The following is a 21,872-nucleotide window of genomic DNA, read 5'->3' on the forward strand; positions in this document are numbered from 1 at the left end:
AATTGTTAAATGTTTCTCTCCCAGGAGAAGAAGAATGGCATCGAGCTCTTCGTGTCCTCTGATAGGCCGGGAGTCTCCGAGCCCCTACCTGCTGAAGAGGTCATCCAATCACTGAACATCAGGGTCCTCCATCGACACCTGGGACACTTCGGCATCACCGAGGTCTCCACCGAGGTGTGTGTGTGCTCCGTTTCCTAGGTTACAGCAGCTCGTTAGTCACCGTGGAGACAGACGGAGGATAGATGGGGTTTATTAGAGCGCTGAGTGCTGCTACTGAAACTTTAATGCAGCTGTTAAAGTCCGATCAATCAGGCGGCGCCGTTATATTTTATATTTTTTAATCACTCTTACTGCCACAGAGAGAAGTGACCGCTCCTCTGTGGTAATATTATTAAAGCAACACATCAGAAACTCCCCGTAGGAGCTTTAAACACATAATATGTAATAAAAACAACAGTAACAATTGAGTTGTGTGTGGCGGTGAAGCAGCAAGGCATCATGGGAATTGTAGTCTTCAGCTTCTTCTGGTTAAGAGCATCTTCTAAAATAAATATGTGTAAACTCTCTCCTGTAGAAGAACGTGCTGCAGGGCGAGCAGCGGGATCACGTTTGGAGCCCAGAGGGTTTCTACGCCGTCGTCCTCTTCTTCACCGTCTTCGTCATCGTCATCACCTGCTTGATGGTAAAACTTAACATTTTTTGTTGCCATACATATTAAGATACAAAGCATTTAGTATTTCATCTTTGTCAATTTAATTCATATACATTCTTTACATGTTTTTCGTTACATTTGCTTAATTTTGAAATATAATCTGTGTTTGTACATCTGTGCTTTACCTCAATAAAGTTGTTTTAATATTATTTTGTATTTGATAATAATGAGCATTAACAATGTGTAATCTTCAAATAGAAGATTTACATAAAAGAAATGAATTAAAAACATAATTAACATTTAATAAAAACACATTATATAAACATATTAAATGAAACAATACATATCAATACATATATTAGAAATTATATTTAAATATTAATTGATTATACTATTCATTATATTTTTACTATTTTAGTTGCATTGTGACATTTAATCCACAAGAGGGAGCTGCTGCACAGAGAAACCAGATGTTTCAGTTAATATAATCTGTTTTATCTCTTAGACCTGAAAATAAAGGTCCTTATTTAATTAAAATTAATATAATTAAAATATATTTGTATATGTATGTGTGCTTAACTGTTTGTCCTTAATTTAGAAAATAAATTAAATAAATTATTGCAGTTTTCTCTGCTGTTTGTTCTGCAGGTTTTGTTCCGACTGAAGGAGAAGGTCCAGGTTTGTGACAGACAGCTGAAAGCCCCGCCTCTTGACCTCCACCTGACACCCACCGTCCAATCAGACTCCGCCCAGAAGTCAAAGGGTGCCAAGGTTGGCAACACACACCAAAACCCTTCATAAACACACACATAAAGCACAATAAAGACTAAATAATGATACTTAATGTCCTTCAGGTTGTGTCGTCAGGAAGCATGGTACAAGCTGAGCTCCCGCCAATTGTAGCCAAGCCCATTCGTCCGCAGCAGCCAATCACAGCCTGCCGTCGCCTCGCTCCTCCTGTCCCTCTGCCCAGGTACGTCAGCTGACTAAACGTCATCACCTTTAGCATAGCGGTGGTGACGTGAAGTCATGTGACCGTGCTGTAGTTCCTTTATAGCCCAACATTAGCCGCCTTTAGCTTAGCGCTGGTGACGGGAAGTCATGTGACCGTGCTGTAGTTCCTTTATAGCCCAACATTAGCCGCCTTTAGCTTAGCGCTGGTGACGGGAAGTCATGTGACCGTGCTGTAGTTCCTTTATAGCCCAACATTAGCCTCCTTTAGCTTAGCGGTGGTGACGTGAAGTCATATGACCGTGCTGTAGTTCCTTTATAGCCCAACATTAGCCGCCTTTAGCTTAGCGCTGGTGACGGGAAGTCATGTGACCGTGCTGTAGTTCCTTTATAGCCCAACATTTGCCTCCTTTAGCTTAGCGGTGGTGACGTGAAGTCATGTGACCGTGCTGTAGTTCCTTTATAGCCCAACATTAGCCGCCTTTAGCTTAGCGGTGGTGACGTGAAGTCATGTGACCGTGATGTAGTTCCTTTATAGCCCAACATTAGCTGCCTTTAGCTTAGCGCTGGTGACGGGAAGTCATGTGACCGTGCTGTAGTTCCTTTATAGCCCAACATTAGCTGCCTTTAGCTTAGCGCTGGTGACGTGAAGTCATGTGACCGTGCTGTAATTCCTTTATAGCCCAACATTAGCCGCCTTTAGCTTAGCGCTGGTGACGGGAAGTCACGTGACCGTGCTGTAGTTCCTTTATAGCCCAACATTAGCCGCCTTTAGCTTAGCGGTGGTGACGTGAAGTCATGTGACCGTGATGTAGTTCCTTTATAGCCCAACATTAGCTGCCTTTAGCTTAGCGCTGGTGACGGGAAGTCATGTGACCGTGCTGTAGTTCCTTTATAGCCCAACATTTGCCTCCTTTAGCTTAGCGGTGGTGACGTGAAGTCATGTGACCGTGCTGTAGTTCCTTTATAGCCCAACATTAGCCGCCTTTAGCTTAGCGGTGGTGACGTGAAGTCATGTGACCGTGATGTAGTTCCTTTATAGCCCAACATTAGCTGCCTTTAGCTTAGCGCTGGTGACGGGAAGTCATGTGACCGTGCTGTAGTTCCTTTATAGCCCAACATTAGCTGCCTTTAGCTTAGCGCTGGTGACGTGAAGTCATGTGACCGTGCTGTAATTCCTTTATAGCCCAACATTAGCCGCCTTTAGCTTAGCGCTGGTGACGGGAAGTCACGTGACCGTGCTGTAGTTCCTTTATAGCCCAACATTAGCCGCCTTTAGCTTAGCGGTGGTGACGTGAAGTCATGTGACCGTGATGTAGTTCCTTTATAGCCCAACATTAGCTGCCTTTAGCTTAGCGCTGGTGACGGGAAGTCATGTGACCGTGCTATAGTTCCTTTATAGCCCAACATTAGCCGCCTTTAGCTTAGCGCTGGTGACGGGAAGTCATGTGACGGTGCTGTAGTTCCTTTATAGCCCAACATTAGCCTCCTTTAGCTTAGCGCTGGTGACGGGAAGTCATGTGACCGTGCTGTAGTTCCTTTATAGCCCAACATTAGCCTCCTTTAGCTTAGCGCTGGTGACGGGAAGTCATGTGACCGTGCTGTAGTTCCTTTATAGCCCAACATTAGCCTCCTTTAGCTTAGCGCTGGTGACGGGAAGTCATGTGACCGTGCTGTAGTTCCTTTATAGCCTAACGAAAGCTTTTTACTTCTTTCTCTTCCTCGTAGCTCCTCCCTTGTGCCAGTCTTCAGCAGCTTTGACCACACCCCCCTCGTCAGCGTTGCCCCGGTGACAGCCAATCACGAGCTAAAGCCGTGCCCCTCCCCCTTCAGGATGAAACCTGCCGCCGGACTGCAAGAGAGGTGAGGAGGGCGTCTGGACAATATTTGTTATTATTTAGATCTTCTTTATCCACCTTTTATATTAAAAATAAATCATCCTTTTTAATGCAAGGATTTCATTTTATTTTAAAAACTACATTAATTATATTTAATTTTTTTTTTTAATTAGCAAGACACCTCAGTTTCTCTCCAAGAGCTGTAGAAGAGATGCATGATGGGAAACAAGTTGCATGTATACACAGCAAAGGGCTAAATTAGGGGAATTTTTACCCGTGCTCGATTACAGAAACACACATGAGCCCTCATTGTGTGTGTGTGTGTGTGTGTGTGTGTGTGTGTGTGTGTGTGTGTGTGTTTAGAGTAGTCACCTCTAACCTGCGATTGTTGCAGCAGTCAGGTCTCGAGCTGCGTACGTGCTGAAAAGGAGGCTTCAAAGTGTGTGTGTGTGTGTCCTCATCCTATAGTTCATAAGGATTTATATTGTGATAGTGAAGTACGTCTTCCTCCACACACACAGAGTACACACAGAACACAGAGTACGTGATGTTTATCTGCAGGGAGATTACATTAAAACTCTGTCTCATTTCCTTCGATTCATATCAACTCTACATCACTGTCTGAATCTGATTTATTTTACACCACTCCGCCAACGGCCACAGTTCATCTCAGTACGCGACAATTATTTGAATTTTATTATATATTAATATTATTTTAATATATATATTTTGTTATAGCTATAATTATTTTTTATTTTAACATGATAACTATTTACAATTTATTTTATATATATATTTTTTCTAATTATTCAAATTTGTATTTATTTATTTAACAATGATAAATATTTGAATTTTCATAGATAATATCGACACACTTCAATAGATCTTTATTGTATTGTTCTTTCTTTTTATTTGATGTATTCCTTATTGTTGCAATGATTTAAAATATTCCTTTTATCTGATACCAATAAATAAGTGAATATCTCAAACATCATATATATATATAACAATAAAACACTGTCAGGGAACCTTTTAATGCACGATTAACTGTTCAACCAACTTAAAGGTCCCAAGTCACGGCCATTTCTACTGATCATAGTTCCATCGTTGAGGTCTACTCGAATAGATTTACATTTTTTAAACTCACCTTGGTTTCTCACAGCATCTCTGTATAGTCTGTGTATTCACTCTGTCCTACGCGGCTTGTTGGAGCTCCTGCCCCCCCCCCCCAGTTAGGGTTAGGGTTACAGTGTAATTCATGCTGGTTGCTTAATATCAATTGTTTTGCACCATAAGGGAATGAATTAAAGTACAGGTTTTAAGTGAAACTGGAAGAGTTGTGTTTTTATTATAACTACTTGTCATGTTAACACTAGTTTTGCATCTTTTAGCAGTCACTTATTCTTAATTTACTTATTCTTTGGGGCGGGTGGCGCAGTGGTCTGTGCGTTTGATCATCAGATCAAGGGGGTGTTGGGGAACTCCAGTTCAAAACCCGCTCCCGCCCCACTGCGTCAGGCCGTTGTGTCCTTGGGCAAGACACTTCCCCCAAATTTGCTCCTGTGGGTATTGTCCACAGGAGATGACCATTACATATGATCTGTATGTGTAATGTGTATTTGTAAAGCGCTTTGAGAGTCTTTGATAAAGCGCTATAATAAATATAAGGATTATTATTATTCTTAATGACACAGACCCAGAGCATTCATTCATCCTTCTCTCCCGTTTATTTCTCATGCTTTAACATCGAGACAGCCTCTATGTTTACCATAGAAACATAGAGATATGTTTCCAGCTCGTCTAAAGGGGCTTGTGTTTTGCTCTCTAACGCCATCATCCCATCTTCTCTTGAAGCTTTTCTGTAGGACACAATGTTTTACTAACATGACGTGTGTTTGTCAGGAGTGAAGGTCTGGATGAGTGAGCAGAATGTGGTGCAAAGTGTTTTATGCCAAATCATTAACGCACTGCAGGGAGGATTTAAGCACAATACTTTTCCCACCGCTGAGGCCACACGAGGCCCACGGGGAAATGCAGATAACGGGTCCCAAGGTGGGTCTGCGGACGCAACGCTCTGGGGGCCAAACGGCTCCGTGGCCGTTTCTCAATGTCGAGGATTCTGGCTTCCAAGCCAATATTTCAAGCATGCTACGTCATCGAGTGCCGCCGAAGGACCGTTCCAATCTCCAGCATACTTGGAATTCCACCGAGGCCGCGTCCTTGGTTTTGGGGAAATGTCGAGGCTGCACATGGGTAGACTTCGCGTCCTTAAAATCCCCACAATGCTTTGCGCACGGACCAATTTCAAAAACCCTTGCGGAGAATGGCTGAACCGACGCAGCACACATTTAGATGTAAGTATGTAGTGGCGTAGAACATGTGTCGGTAAATATGTGACTTTGTTACATTTGTGTTCGTGAAAGTAAAGCAAGTTCATAATTAGATAGACATCGTGAGGTATTTATTTTCGGTTCAGTTTATGTTGAAACCGTTAGAGAGAGTGGCACACTTGTTAGCCTGTTCCATTCTTCTTCGTTTTCCGAAGCCATGGCTTGGAAGCATACTTGCTTCGTTTCTGAAGGAAGTGACTTGGAAGTACGCGACTACCAAGCCAGCATCCTCGCGATTGAGAAACGGCCCGTGTCTACGCCCAATACGATCATTTCCTGCTAACGATGACGCAATAGCCCCGCCTCTCCTGCTCACCCCGTGTCACCCGCGTCATTGCTGATGTGTTTCGCCAACAACAACAACAACAACAACAACAACAACAACAGTTTTCCGAGTGTTTCGAGCCAGGTCCCGGTGTCTCGCAGGACAGTGCCTCCAGCAGACGCCCCCGCACGGCAGAGTTTCCGTTAGCCGAAATCTAAAATTCTCCGGTCAAAATGTCGCTTATTGTTTCGGTGTCCTTTGACACGCAGGCAGTCACATCATTAGAACTAGCTAGATCTGATCGATACGGACAGGAGAGAGAGATCAGAGACCAAGAGCCCTGCCTCTCCCCGCCTCTGCTGCTAAATCCACCTCGGAGAATAAACAGAAGGGCAACCATGGCAACCATGCTCGGAAGTCTTCTTCGCTGCTTTTGGTGTATTTTGTGGTGGAGGTACAGCGCCACTTACAGGCCCGGCATGTGTACAACAGCGTCTCCAGCGGGTCGAGCGCTCTCGTGTGGACGGAAGACTTTTTTGATAACGATTTCGGTTCGTTCTCGTGTGGCTCCAGTCACTACATTTCTGTTTTTTAACTAAAGTTTGGGCGTGAGAATCTTAACAAAATAAACCTGAGGTCATTTTTCAAAGTGTCTGCAGCGAGTGTTGCTCCGACAGCTCTCTCCTAACTAAAGCACTTTCATCAGAGACAAGAAAACACCTTTATCTCAGCGTTGAGCACTTTAGCCGTTATCTGCCGCTCGTTACTCCATCCTGCCCGGCAGCCATCTTGTTCTGTTACATCAGCGCTTACAGTGAGGTGTGCAGACTTTAAGGTAGGAAGGAAGATCTCTCAGTGAGAACAGGATGTTTTCTGGGTGTCTGTGAAAGTGTGTGTGTGTGTGTGTGTGTGTGTGTGTGTGTGTGTGATGTTCACTCTGGATGGCAGCCAATCAGCAATCAGACGAATAGGAAGTAAGGGCATCCTGGAGAGGAAGCCGACGACACGTAGCCAGACGAAGAGATCAACACCTCTTATTCTTATTATTTAATTTACTTATAATTAAAAAAAACAAAACAAGACATCCTTTTGATTAGCTTTGATGTAAAATCCACTAGAAAACCTTAAGCATTTATTTTATTTTTATATATTTCGTTTTGTTTTTCTCGAGTTACATTTATTAGAATAATAAATCAATAGCTAAAAAGAAAGCCTTTGGCCGATTTGGATACATTTTTGAGTGGTTTTGGGGGTTATTGAGGAGGTTGAATCCATTTATGACATTTTCAGGATCATAAATATCAGTTTTAACCAATAAACTGGCCATATCTGGACTGATTTTGATGAATTTAGTGTAAAATAAATTGTTTTACGGACTGAAAACGGCCATTTTTGGAGCTCAAAGTGTAATATCCTACAATATCACACACACACACACACACACACACACACACACACACACACACACACACACACACACACACACACACACACACACACACACACACACACACACACACACACACACACACACACACACACACACACACACACACACACAATGGACTGATTTTGGCAAATTTAGTGTAAAATAAATTGTTTTACGGACAGGACAGAAAACGGCCATTTTTGGAGCTCAAAGTGTAATATCCTAATAATGTGTGTCCCCAGACGCGGCTCTAACGTCTCCCTGGTGTTGGACATGTCGGTGCTGGGCTCCGTGGAGCCGCTGAGCGCCGCCCCCCCCGGTGACGCCCCGCGAGGCGGTCGCCAGAGAATACCTGCTGGCGGCCCGACGACCTCTGACCCGACAGCAGCTCCGAGACGTCGTGCAGAACACACACACTCTGCACACTGAATTCGCTGTGAGTAGTCAAGGTGTTCCCTCACCTGTAGTGAGATCTGTATGTGTTATAGTGCATGTAAATGGTCTGCAAAGGCTATGTTGTAGTCTTTAGCGGTTTGTAGTGCTCATAGTGAGGTTTGTACTTGATCACTTGACACATTTTGTCACTTAAATTGACTTATATTTCAGAGTTTTACCCCTTTAACCTAAGACACTCCTCACCACCTGGCTCTGTGTTTGCTATTCAAACTGTGTTAAGAGATAGAACTTTATTTTTGAATCTGTGTTGTTTAAATATTTGTAATTTTTCCCATGCAATGAAAGTCATAATGAGGCATTAAGTCAAGAGCTAAAGTGTTTAAGCTGATTTCCTTTGTGAGAATAATGGCGCGAAAGAACTGTTAAAACAGAAGAGGCACGAAATATGAACCTGAAAATGAGTTTAATAAAGCCTCTTTAAAGTAACAATAACAGCTGATATAAAACAACAATATGCTCTGACGTGAGATTGTCGTACATATGTGTGAGTTCAGGTCCAGAACTTAAAACACGAGGTTATTGCCTACAGTTATAACACACTTTGTTTTTCACATTTCTAACGTTACATTTTCTCATCAGGAAATCCCCATGAATTTTATTGATCCCAAGGAGCTCGATATTCCAAACCACGGGACCAAGAACAGATACAAGACCATACTGCCCAGTGAGTACAGAGAGTGTGTGTGTGTGTGTGTGTGTGTGTGTGTGTTGCTAGGAAACTGCCACCGTCTCAAAACAGTCCTCTTCTCGCTTCCTTTTGAACCTGGAAGTTGTTTTATTACCTGGGAGGGGCTCAAGGTCAAAGGCCAACAACCTCAAGGACGCTCAACATCGCACCTCCCTACACACACACATACACACACACACACACACACACACACACACACACACACACACACACACACTGGAACAATGCATGTCCCTCAGAGAACAGTTTGTTCTCACACTGTAAGCCAAACAGCCTGATTAAGACATTAGGTAACACACACACACACACACACCACCCACACACACACACACACACACACCCACACACACACACACACACACACACCCCCACCCACCCACACACCACACACCACACACCCACACACACACACACACACACACACACACACACACACCCCCACCCACCCACACACACACACACACACACCCACACCCACACCCACACACCCACACACACACACCACACACACACACACACACACACACACACACACACACACACTGATGTTTTGTAGAGGGGCGGGTTATCAATACAACAATAAGTAAGGGGGGGGTTCCTTCCTTCCTTCCGGCCAATCAAGACTTAGGAATGCTCACCTAGAGCTGCTGTCAATCAAACTACTTCCTGTGTTTCTGAGTCGTCCTTTTCTTTATCAAGTTTATATTCTCCAACTGTAAATGTAATCTTTTGATAATTTCATTTACTTTAGTTTAGAAGGATTTAATCTAATTTATTTTTACATATATTTAGAATAATTATTTGATATACTTTTAGTTTTGGAGGATTAAACGTAAATGGATTATACATTAGATTAGATTTAAAAAAATGCAATTATTTGATTTAATATAAAAAGAAATGCCCATCATGTTTTAAGGGCTTGGAACCAATAGATTCAACTCAACTCAACTCAACGTAGATTTAGTTTGAACTACATTTTGTCCCATTGTCTTCGCTGTGTTTCCAGACCCTCACTCCAGAGTCACCCTGAAGGCCAAGAGCTGCAACGACCCGCTGAGCTCCTACATCAACGCCAACTACATACGGGTGGGTAACAGCAGCTCTACTTTCTTTGCACCTTTTTCAAAACATTTCCGGATATTTTACTCATGTTTTTACTAATTTCTTGCGATTCTTTAACATTTTCCAGATATTTTACCAATATTTTTTGCTCCTTTTCTGGACATTTTAATCAGTTTTTTCTGACAGTTTTTTCAGATTTTACTACGTATTTTTTACGTGTTTTATAGGCACTTTTCCAACATTTATTTTTAATATATTTTGTCGATCATTAATAACATTTCCCCCCTTTTTTAAAGATTTTTTTTTAAAAGAATTTTGCTATATTATTTACACATTTTCATTTTACAGTCATATTTCAGACTTTTTTCACACGTTCTTTAGCATTTCTTGCACAAAGCTAAGATACATGTAATAAAAAAAAAAGTGCAATCTCCATCCGAGATTTAGTGAAGTCAAAGTATAAAGTGTCATGAATCGAAATACTCAAGTAAAGTACCTCAAACACACACACCATGTATACATCACTTCAGGGGAAATTACATTGACTTTCATGCATTTCCTGGAGACTTATCCTAACCCTAACCAACACATGCCTAACCCTAACCCTTACCCTAACCCTTAACCTAACCCTTATCCTAACCCTAACCCTAACCCTAACCCTAACCCTTACCCTAACCCTTAACCTAACCCTTATCCTAACCCTTACCCTAACCCTAACCCTAACCCTAACCCTTACCCTAACCCTTAACCTAACCCTTAACCTAACCCTTATCCTAACCAAGTCTTCACCCTAAAATTAATGATGCCCCTTATGGGGACCTCCAATTTGTCCCCATAAGGGAGGCGAGTCCCCACACGTGACTGTGTAAACAGATTTAGGTCCCCACAAGTATAGTAATGCTAGGCCACACACACACACACGCACACACACACACACACACATACACACACACACACACACACACACACACACATACACAGTGAAAGTCTCGGTACAATGGACTCTCTTCCTGTCAGGAAGCTGCGCTGAAACATTTACAACCCTGTGTTTAAACTCTGAGGGAAATATTTATAACATTTCACACATTTTCTGGACATTTAATCAGTTTGTCCCAATTTTTCATGCATTTTCCAGATATTTTACTCATATTTTTAAATGTTATAACAATTTGTTGTGATATGTTTCAGACATCTTCTGTGTTTCAAAGTTCTCTATGAATACATGCATTATTTGTATTAGTTATTAAAAAACATGCACCGATTAATGTGTGTTTTAGCTACTGTTATAAAAAAGTGATAAAAGATTATCAATGATTTCTCTACATTACATTACATTACATTTAGCTGACGCTTTTATCCAAAGTGACTTACAATAAGTGCGTTCGACCAACAAAATACAAACTTGAAGAAAACAGAATCATATAAGTACATCAGGTTTCATAGAGCCAAACATTTCAAGTGCTACTCAACTGGCTTTAGATAAGCCAGTCCTTTATTAGTATATAAGTGCTTTGTTAATAGTTCTAACGCTCGAAGTGGAGTCGAAAGAGATGAGTTTTCAGTCTGCGCCGGAAGGTGTGTAAGCTCTCTGCCGTCCTGATGTCAATGGGGAGCTCATTCCACCATCTTGGAGCCAGGACAGCAAACCCACGTGTTTTTGCTGATGGGAACTTGGGTCCCCCTCGCAGCGAGGGTGCAGCGAGCTGTTTGGCTGATGCAGAGCGGAGTGCACGTGCTGGGGTGTACGGTTTAACCATGTCCTGGATGTAGGAAGGGCCAGATCCATTCGCAGCATGGTAAGCAAGTACCAGTGTCTTGAAGTGGATTCTAGCAGTTACCGGAAGCCAGTGAAGGGAGCGGAGGAGCGGAGTGGTGTGGGAAAATTTAGGAAGGTTGAAGACCAGACGAGCCGCTGCATTCTGGGTGAGCTGCAGAGGTCGGATGGCACATGCAGGTAGACCAGCCAGGAGGGAGTTGCAGTAGTCTAGGCGTGAGATGACGAGAGCCTGGACCAGAACCTGAGTCGCTTCTGAGTCAGCTGGGGACGTATCTTCCTGATGTTGTAAAGCGTGTATCTGCAGCAACAGGGTTGTAGCAGCGATGTTTGCAGTGAAGGACAGTTTGTTATCTAGGGTCACACCCAGATTCCTTGCAGTCTGAGTCTGGGAAACAATAGAGGTGCCGATGTTGATTGTTAGGTCAAGAGTGGGACAATCTTTTCCCGGGAGGAAGAGCAGCTCAGTCTTGTCAAGGTTGAGCTTGAGGTGATGAGCAGACATCCACTGAGAGATGTCAGCTAGACAAGCAGAGATGCGTGCGACGACCTGGGTCTCTGAGCGGGGGAAGGACAGAATTAATTGGGTGTCGTCAGCGTAGCAGTGGTAAGAAAAACCATGCGGGCTAATGACTGATCCGAGCGAGTTTGTGTACAGGGAGAAGAGGAGGGGACCAAGAACAGAGCCCTGAGGGACCCCTGTAGTTAATTGACAAGGGTCGGACTCAGACCCTCTCCAAGTCACCCTGTAGGTACGGTCTTTCAGGTATGAGGTGAGGAGGGAAAGTGCAGAGCCTGAAACTCCAAGTTTTTGGAGAGTGCGAAGGAGGATCTGATGATTCACCGTGTCGAATGCAGCAGACAGGTCCAACAGGATGATGACAGAGGAGAGGGATGCAGTTTTAGCAGTGTGCAGTTCCTCCGTGACAGCAATGAGAGCAGTTTCTGTGGAGTGACCTGCCTTGAAACCAGACTGGTGCGGATCCAGAAGGTTGTTCTGATTGAGATAACAGGAGAGTTGTTTAAAGACAGCGCGTTCAAGTGATTTAGACAGGAACGGGAGGAGAGAGACAGGCCTGTAGTTTATAACATCAGACGGGTTGAGAGTGGGTTTCTTTAGGAGAGGGTTTACTCTTGCCTCCTTGAGACTGTTTGGAAAGTGACCAGAAGTTAGAGAAGTATTGATGAAATGGGTGAGAAATGGTAGAATATCAGGAGCGATAGTCTGAAGGAGGTTTGAAGGGATAGGGTCCAGAGGACAGGTGGTAGGGCGGGCAGAGGTAATGAGGGTAAGAACCTCACTTGGAGAGAGAGGGGAAAAGGAGGTAAGTGTGTTGGTGGAAGGAGGGTCTGGTGACCCAGCGGTGAGTAAAGGTGAGTCAGAAAAAGAAGAGCGAATATCATCAACCTTTTTTTCAAAGTGGGTAACAAAGTCGCTTGACAGAAGTGAGGAGGGGGGAGGAGCTTTGGGAGTAGTGTTAATTTAGTTGACTAAAACTATGACGAAATATGTTCGTCAACGACCTTTTTTTCAATGACTAAAACGAGACGATGACGAGACGGCACCAACGTCAGTAAACAATAACTGTAACGAAATCAACATGCAATATCGTTGACGAAAAATGACGAGACGAAAATGTATTTTAATAAATCAAAACTATGCCAAAATCTCTCTTTACTTTCGTTGTCGAAAAATGACGAGACGAAATATTATCAATGATAACGTTACATCTCTGATAGTCATTTTTTCTCCCAGCACTTCCATTTCCGGTGCTGCGGCTGCGCACCAGTTAGTTGTGTCTGTTCTAGAGGTAGGGAGGCTGTGGCTCAGTGGGTAGTGGGCTGGACTTCAAATCAGGGGGTCACAGGTTCAAACCCCACTGCAGTCAGCATGTTGTTGTGTCCCTGGGCAAGACGCTTCACCGTGGGGATTGCCCATAGTACTGAATGTATGTAAGTCGCTTTGGATAAAAGCGTCTAACAAGTGACCTGTAATGTAATGTTCTACTCGCGGCACTTTTAAATTGTACCGGATGATCTATGAACAGAAGGAAGACTCGGATCCATGCTCGGATGTAACGAACAGAAAGGGAAATGGCTAATAGAGGGCTTGGGCGAAATAAACGCGATGATCTCTGGGCCCATTTTGTGTACAATGAGGCGGAGAAAAAAACTCAATGCATTGCTTTAGATTCAGAAGGGAAGCAATGTGGCCATAAATCCGTGGGTAAAAACACCACAAACCTCAAGAGGCACATCAAGACTCACCACAAAGCAATTGAGGTAAGTTAACAAAACGTTAGGTTGTTTTTTTGTCAGCTATATGGTGTTACATTAGGTAGGCTGTGTTTTATGCTATAACGTTAGCTAACGGGTAGGCTGTGTTTTATGCTATAACGTTAGCTAACGGGTAGGCTGTGTTTTATGCTATAACGTTAGCTAACGGGTAGGCTGTGTTGTATGCTATAACGTTGGCTAACGTTAGCCAAACCAAATGCTAGCAGCAAATTGTTTTGAAACTTGTGAAGGAGCTTAAAAAGGGGCGGAAAGGTACTTTACCATAGGGTTGAGTTGGTCTCTGACACAACGTTAGATGATGGGCTAACGTTACTAGTAACTGTTAACGTTATTTCACAACAACGGCACATTGCTTTCATTACATTTGATTTGTCATATGATAATATGTTATAACTATTAATTGCCTACAAAATCATACCTCACAAGGTGTCTGCAGTAATATGCCTGCATAATCTGCATACATACTTACTTTGTGAGTATAATACCACCTAGTTTTGATTGTGTAGAGTTTTCATTTGACAGATACTTTGTTTGCGTTAAGTTAAAATTATAGCAATGATTTACTGGATTTCCTGATGTTGCATCAGTCCTGACTCCTGATATCATTGTTTGTATTCCTGTCCTAGATTCCAGACAGACGTGCTGCAGTAAAGGAACCACCCAGGAAAGAGGAGAGGCCAGCTATAACAGGTGCATTCCTGACTTACACAAAGTACAAACAAGAATCGCAGGATCAACGCCACAAAGAGGAGGCCATAGCTGAATGGATTGGCCGGACAGCCCTCCCACCACGGACAGTGGAAGACGTGGGTTTCATCAAGATGATGGAAACAATTGATAAAAGACTCACCGTGCCGAAAAAAACTAAGATCACAAACCTGGTGGAAAAAATGCACCTGGCCGAAAAGGAGAAATTCAAGCACAACTATTATATAATAGCATATAACTATTGGCTTAGATATATGGACTAAAAAGGGGCTCACAGCATATTTTCTTGCAGTCAGTGCTTGTTATTTTAGCCCCAAGGATAATAAGGCTGAACACATACTCCTGAACCTAAAGCAAATGGTTCACCCGCACACTGCTCAGGCTATCGCTGCTCTTGTGGAGGAGAGTAAAGAAGAATGGGGGATCCCAAAAGAAAAGATTCTCACCATTATTACGGACAATGGAAGCAACATGGTTGCTGCTTTTCATTGCAACGCTGAAGAGGACTCCAGTTCTGAAGAGGAAAATCTCCAGGATAGTGATGAGGAGGGAGAAGAAGACGAAAGGTCAGTCTGCAGTGTGCATAATGCTTATACATGTGACGTGTGTGCCAAACAGAAAACCCAATGCAGTCTTCCCACATACTGTGACTATTCACCGTTTTAGATATTTCTCCTATAATGTGATCTGCAATCAGCATTTTTAACATTCCATGTGGTGATAAATGATGTGCTAAAATATCAAATTAATTCTTCATGGATTGGGTAATATGAAAAGTCTGTGTATTCTGTGTTCCAATTTTCATTAGGTACGAAACCTTGGAGAGAAGGACCCCCTGCGTGGTCCATACCCTCCAGCTTGTTGTCAACATGATCCAGAAGGAACTCACAATCAATCGACTGCTGGGAAAAGTCAGGCAACTGGTGAAACTGTTTCAAAAATCATCTGTTGCCACAGAGCGGTTGCTGCAACAGTGTGGACTCATCCTCATCAAAGACTGTCCAACCAGATGGTCCAGTACTTATTTGATTATGTCCTGTGCTCTTGAAGTGAAGGACCATCTTACATCAGTAGCGGACTCCATGAGCTGGGACAGCCTTCTACCCAGTGAGTGGCAGAAGGTAGCCATTCTCAAAGATTTGCTCCTTCCATTTGCAGAACACACAAAGGTGCTTGAAAGTGACACAAATTCCCTATCCCTTGCTGTGCCTGCACTATTGGACTTGAGGAATCACCTGTCTGAGTTCTCCCTAGCGCATGCAAGGAGCTACAAGGACGCAGCTACACTGGCACAGAAGATGAATGCAAATATGGAGCAACGCTTCAGCTGCTTCTTGGATGTCATGGCCAACAAGTTCTCTCCCCTTGCTGCAGCTGCATGTTTTGTTGACCCTGGTGTATCAGCTGAAGCCATTGTTGAAAACAATGATGAGGGAATTCAGAATCTTCTAAAAGTGGCAGAAGACTACATCACTCGCAGTGTGCCACCAAGACTTCAAGTGGAAGAGCAGGTCAGTGAAAACGAGGAAGAGGAGATTGTGGATACAGTGGCTCCAGAGACGACCCATTGCCCAAAGCGGCCTAGATTTAGGTTTTTCAGCCCCAGTCGTCCATCGAGGCCCAGGACCTCCGAGGCCTCTAGTATCAGGCAGGAGATACAAAAATACAAAGAAGGGCTGTCCCATGCTGCTAACACTGAGGAATCTGGGATGGAGTTTTGGATCTCTCAGAGTAGCACTGTATTTACACTTCTGAAACCTCTGGCCTTGGACCTTCTGGCAATGCCAGCATCACAAGCCTTTGCCGAACGTGTCTTCAGTGTAACCGGTGACCTCACAAGCGGCCGCCGCAACAGAGCAAGAACCACATTGGAAAGAAGTGCTTTTCTCAAGCTAAACCAGGTCTAAATGGTGTGATGGCTAGCAGAGATTGTTATGGTTGTTATGGTCTTTTTTTTTGTTGGTCATTTCATTCATGGCATGTCATTCATTCCTGTCATGTCTTCACCTTTGCAATAAACCAGACTCTTTGGAGGAGCCCCAAAAGAAGCCGTGTAGCAGTGCCAATACTACAATGCCAGTAGTGGTTGCAAATAGTCTGGTTTATTGCAAAGGTGAAGACATGACAGGAATGAATGACATGCCATGAAGCAGAGCAGGTTGTCCTTGCTAACATGTTAGCGCTCTCCCGAGTGTGTGTGCTGGTGGCTGACTTAACCTGTGGTGCACTGATTAACCAATGCCCCACAGGTTTGTAGACCCACCCCAGCCTCTAGCTGAGCCGGGTGAGGCCAATTAAGCCACCAACCCACACACTCCCAAAATAACATTAAATTATTATATATGTTTAATGTTACAAACAGAGTGCAGTCTTTTTCCAAAATGTAGTTGGTACAGGAGTTGTTGGGCTCAGTCTTTATAAAAGTTTTTGTAGCTCACTGGTTCAAAATCCATGTTTTTCAGTTTCAACAACAAAAACAATACAGACGCATACTTTTTATTTGCACCTTTCCATGGTTGTTATTCTAGCCATGCCTTGTTTAAACTTTAATTTATTAAACCTTTTTAATTTATCTATTTTATTTTGCAATTGGTGTGTGTGTGTACACTACCCTGTATTGTTGAGTTGTGTGTGTTATATATTTAAAATAAATATGCAAATCCGAACATGTTCCATGTCTGGATGTATTCCTTAAATTGATACCATCAAACCACTAGACCAGATGCTCTCTGCAAAGCTGCATTCTTAATCATTCAACCTGTGTTTTTCATCAAATAAGGATAGCATATAATCTTATTGTGAAATAAGTTTGACTAAAATGGCAACTTATTGGTTTTGGCTAGATTAGTTGGACTGAAATGTTCAATATAATTTGATGACTAAAAAAGACAAAAAGTAGACTAAAATAGTTTTCTTTGACTAAAATGCTCAGACTTTTAGTCGACTAAATCTTGACTAAAATAGTTACTGTTTTCTTTGACTAAAATTAGACTAAAATGCTCAGACTTTTAGTCGACTAAAACTTGACTAAAATAAGACTAAAATGCTCAGACTTTTAGTCGACTAAATCTTGACTAAAATAATTACTGTTTTCTTGACTAAAAGTAGACTAAAAGGCTCAGACTTTTAGTCGACTAAAACTTGACTAAATTAAAAACAGGATGACAGTGACTAAATATGACTAAAACTAAAAAGGACATTTGACACATGACTACGACTACGACTAAATATAAAAATAGCTGACGAATTTAACACTATTTGGGAGGATCCAGGAGGCAGGAGAAGATGGAAAATAGTTTTTTAGGATTGGAATAGGAAGATTGGATCTTATCTTGAAAGAAAGTGCTTTTTGCCTGAGAGATCGAAGCAGAGAAAGAGGAGAGGAGAGCCTGATAGGTTAGGAGGTCGTCACGGTGTTTGGATTTCCACCGTTTCCGCTCTGCTGCCCGAAGGACGGTTCTATTAGCACGCAGTGCATCATTTAGCCAGGGAGCAGGAGGGGACTGACGAGCCTGCCGAGATGTGAGAGGACAGAGCGAGTCCAGAGAGGATGAGAGAGTAGAGAGGAGAGTTTCTGCAGCAGAGTTTGGAGGTAGTAGTTGGAACGAGTCAGAGGAAGGGAGGGCTGAGAGCACCGATGAGGCAAAGGTAGAGGGGGAGAGGGAGCGAAGGTTACGGCGGACAGGTGCAGGATGGGAAGAGATTAGTTTGTTATGTTTGGAAAGGGATAGAGAGAATGAAATGAAGAAGTGATCGGATGTGTGGAGCGGGTTTACAGAGAAGTTAGAAGTAGTGCAGTTCCTTGAGAATATGAGATCAAGGACATTGCCAGCTTTATGAGTCGGTGGGGACGGAGACAGTGAGAAAGCAAAGGCGGTTAACAGAGATGTTAGTTCGTCTATCTTCCCTGTCTGGAGGTTGAAGTCTCCGAGAAGTACAGCGGGAGGGCCAGTTTCAGGGATGTGTGAGAGGAGATGATCTAATTCCTCCAAGAAGTCCCCCAAGGCGCCTGGTGGACGGTAGAGAACAACAATGGTTAACTGTATAGGATGGGTTACTGTGACGGCATGGAACTCAAAGGTGGAAGGAGTGAAGTTAGGTAGCTTGAAGAGGGAAAAGCTCCATTTGGGAGAGAGCAGGAGACCAGTGCCACCTCCTCTGCCAGTGGGTCTGGGTGTATGGGAGAAGGAATATGCTGTGGAGAGAGCTGCTGGGGTGGATGTGTTGGATGGAGTAATCCAGGTCTCAGTGAGAGCAAGGAAATCCAGAGACTGCAGGATTTCTCTACATTCTGCTTCCCTGTATTCAAACTGCTGACGCTGTTCTGTGATTGGCTCCCGCTCTCAGGGTTACCTAGGCGACGAGAAGGCGTTCATCGCCACGCAGGGCCCGATGGTGAACACGGTGAACGACTTCTGGCTGATGGCGTGGCAGGAGGAGGCGCCGGTCATCGTGATGATCACCAAACTGAAGGAGAAGAACGAGGTGAGTGGACGAGGGTTTCAATAAAGCTTTATAACTTCAAATAAAAAACCTATATGGTCGATGCTGAAGTTAATGTAAACTCACAATGTTTCTTTATTTTTTTGCCATTTTTAAAAATATTTTTCCAACGGTTTGATCGAACATTTTAACTCGTATTTTATGCAGAAGTTGTGGACAGTTTATAACATTTTTGAACATTTGTATGCATTTTCTGCAATAACTTATCGATTTGTTCTGATTCTTTTAAAGAAATGTTTTGCTACTTTTTCTCGATATTTAACTCGTAATTTTGTGGATAATTTATATCATTTTGTTTGGATATTTATCCAAAGATTCCTGACATTTTCTGTATATTTTTTCAGACATTTTGCTCACAGACGAATACAATAAAATAGTGTGTGTGTGTGTGTGTGTGTGTGTGTGTGTGTGTGTGTGTGTGTGTGTGTGTGTGTGTGTGTGTGTGTGTGTGTGTGTGTGTGTGTGTGTGTGTGTGTGTGTGTGTGTGTGTGTGTGTGTGTGTGTGTGTGTGTGTCTGCAGAAGTGTGTCCTGTACTGGCCGGAGAAGAGGGGGATCTATGGGAAGGTGGAGGTGCTGGTGAACAGCGTCAGAGAGTGTGAACACTACACAACCCGCAGCCTCACACTCAAGGTACACACACACACACACACACACACACACACACACACACACACACACACACACACACACACACACACACACACACACACACACACACACACACACACACACACACACACACACACACACACACACTTATATTTCTGTTATAAAAAGGGGAAGGGTTGAACTGTGAAGCCTATTCCTAGTATACATTTTAAAACAGTTCTTCAGACATCGTTCGTGTTTCTGGGGGATTTTTTCCAACATTTTAATAATCTTTTTTTAAAACATTTTGTGGACCATTTATATAATTTTCCTCCAAACATTTTCACTTTTTTTGTTGTTGACATTTTACAATTTGAATCCATTTTTCTGGATTCTTTTTGTTAGATGTTTCACTCACGCTTACAGGTTACTGTCTTGTTGCAGATAAAGAGTCTCTGTGTTTCTTCGTCTGGTGTGTGCAGAGCGGGAATCAGACCCGGGACCTGCAGCACTTCTGGTACACGTCGTGGCCTGACCACAAGACGCCCGACTCCACGCTGCCGCTGCTGCAGCTGATGGGAGACGTGGAGGACCGGAGGGCGGCAGCCATCTTGGGACCCGTCATCGTGCACTGCAGGTACAGAGAGAAAAAACATGGATGCAGAGAGGGTAAAAGTAGAAGTACACACATCCTTTACTCAAGTAGAAGTACACACATCCTTTACTCAAGTAGAAGTACACACATCCTTTACTCAAGTAGAAGTACACACATCCTTTACTCAAGTAGAAGTACAGATACTCCTGTTTAAAAATACTCTGGTGAAAGTAGAAGTACTGACTAAACTTCTTTACTCAAGTCAAAGTAAAGAGGCTTTGAAATGTACTTCAGTAAAAAGTACCCATAACTAGCAGCTGCTTTAAAGAGTACCTGACCTCCCTTTATATTAATAGAACAATAATGTCATTGTTAGCTAATGAATGTTTCCATGCTGAACAACGGCAACATGACAACGTTTCCATTGGTCCCTCTTCTTTAGAGAAGACCAGGAAATGATGGATACACGGATCGTGTTCAAATCAATAGGCACGCAATGACTCTAAAGAATAATGATCACGCATCAAACACACATTCAGACTAAAGGAACCAGCTGTTTGGAAAATGAGAAGTAGAAAGTACAGGTATTTGAGTTCAACATGTAAGAAGTAGAAAGTACAGGTATTTGAGTTCAACATGTGAGAAGTAGAAAGTACAGGTATTTGAGTTCAACATGTAGAAGTAGAAAGTACAGGTATTTGAGTTCAACATGTGAGAAGTAGAAAGTACAGGTATTTGAGTTCAACATGTAAGAAGTAGAAAGTACAAGTATTTGAGTTCAACATGTGAGAAGTAGAAAGTACAAGTATTTGAGTTCAACATGTGAGAAGTAGAAAGTACAGGTATTTGAGTTCAACATGTAAGAAGTAGAAAGTACAGGTATTTGAGTTCAACATGTAAGAAGTAGAAAGTACAGGTATTTGAGTTCAACATGTAGAAAGTAGAAAGTACAGGTATTTGGGTTCAACATGTAAGAAGTAGAAAGTACAGGTATTTGAGTTCAACATGTAAGAAGTAGAAAGTACAGGTATTTGAGTTCACATGTAAGAAGTAGAAGTAACAGGTATTTGGGTTCAAACATGTAAGAGAGTAGAAAGTACAGGTATTTGAGTTCAACATGTAGAAGTAGAAAGTACCGGTATTTGAGTTCAACACGTAAGAAGTAGAAGTACAGGTATTTGAGTTCAACATGTGAGAAGTAGAAAGTACAGGGATTTGAGTTCAACATGTGAGAAGTAGAAAGTACAGGTATTTGAGTTCAAACATGTAAGAAGTAGAAGGAACAGGTATTTTAGTAGTTTCAACATTAAGAAGTAGAAAGTACAGGTATTTTGTGTTCAACATGTAAGAATAGAAAAGTAGCAGGTATTTGAGTTCAACATGTAAGAGTAGAAAGTACAGTATTTGAGTTCACATGTAGAGAGTAGAAAGTACAGGTATTTGTGTTCACATGGAAGAAGTAGAAAAGTACAGGTATTTGAGTTCAACATGTGAGGAAGTAGAAAGTACAGGTTTTGTGTTCAACATGGAAGAAGTAGAAAGTACAGGTATTGAGTTCACATGTAAGAAGTAGAAAGTACAGGTATTTGAGTTCAACATGTAAGAAGTAGAAAGTACAGGTATTTGAGTTCAACATGTAAGAAGTAGAAAGTACAGGTATTTGTGTTCAACATG

At 42.5% G+C, this 21,872-nt stretch overlaps 1 protein-coding gene across 1 annotated transcript; it reads left to right on the forward strand.

Annotated features, from left to right (window-relative positions):
* Positions 1 to 24: 24 nt before the first annotated feature.
* Positions 25 to 20,240, forward strand: LOC117553290 (receptor-type tyrosine-protein phosphatase R-like; the record flags this gene model as incomplete). The annotated part of the gene is given in 12 exon segments (XM_034227166.1): positions 25 to 174; positions 575 to 682; positions 1,301 to 1,423; positions 1,507 to 1,625; positions 3,332 to 3,466; positions 7,768 to 7,840; positions 7,842 to 7,961; positions 8,561 to 8,645; positions 9,676 to 9,755; positions 18,859 to 18,996; positions 19,535 to 19,645; positions 20,086 to 20,240. Coding segments are annotated over 12 exon segments (1,397 nt in total), but the record flags the coding sequence as incomplete, so codon positions are not given.
* Positions 20,241 to 21,872: the final 1,632 nt, after the last annotated feature.

This window comes from Gymnodraco acuticeps, unplaced genomic scaffold (genome assembly GCF_902827175.1).
Source record: "Gymnodraco acuticeps unplaced genomic scaffold, fGymAcu1.1, whole genome shotgun sequence".
Taxonomy (NCBI): domain Eukaryota; kingdom Metazoa; phylum Chordata; class Actinopteri; order Perciformes; family Bathydraconidae; genus Gymnodraco; species Gymnodraco acuticeps.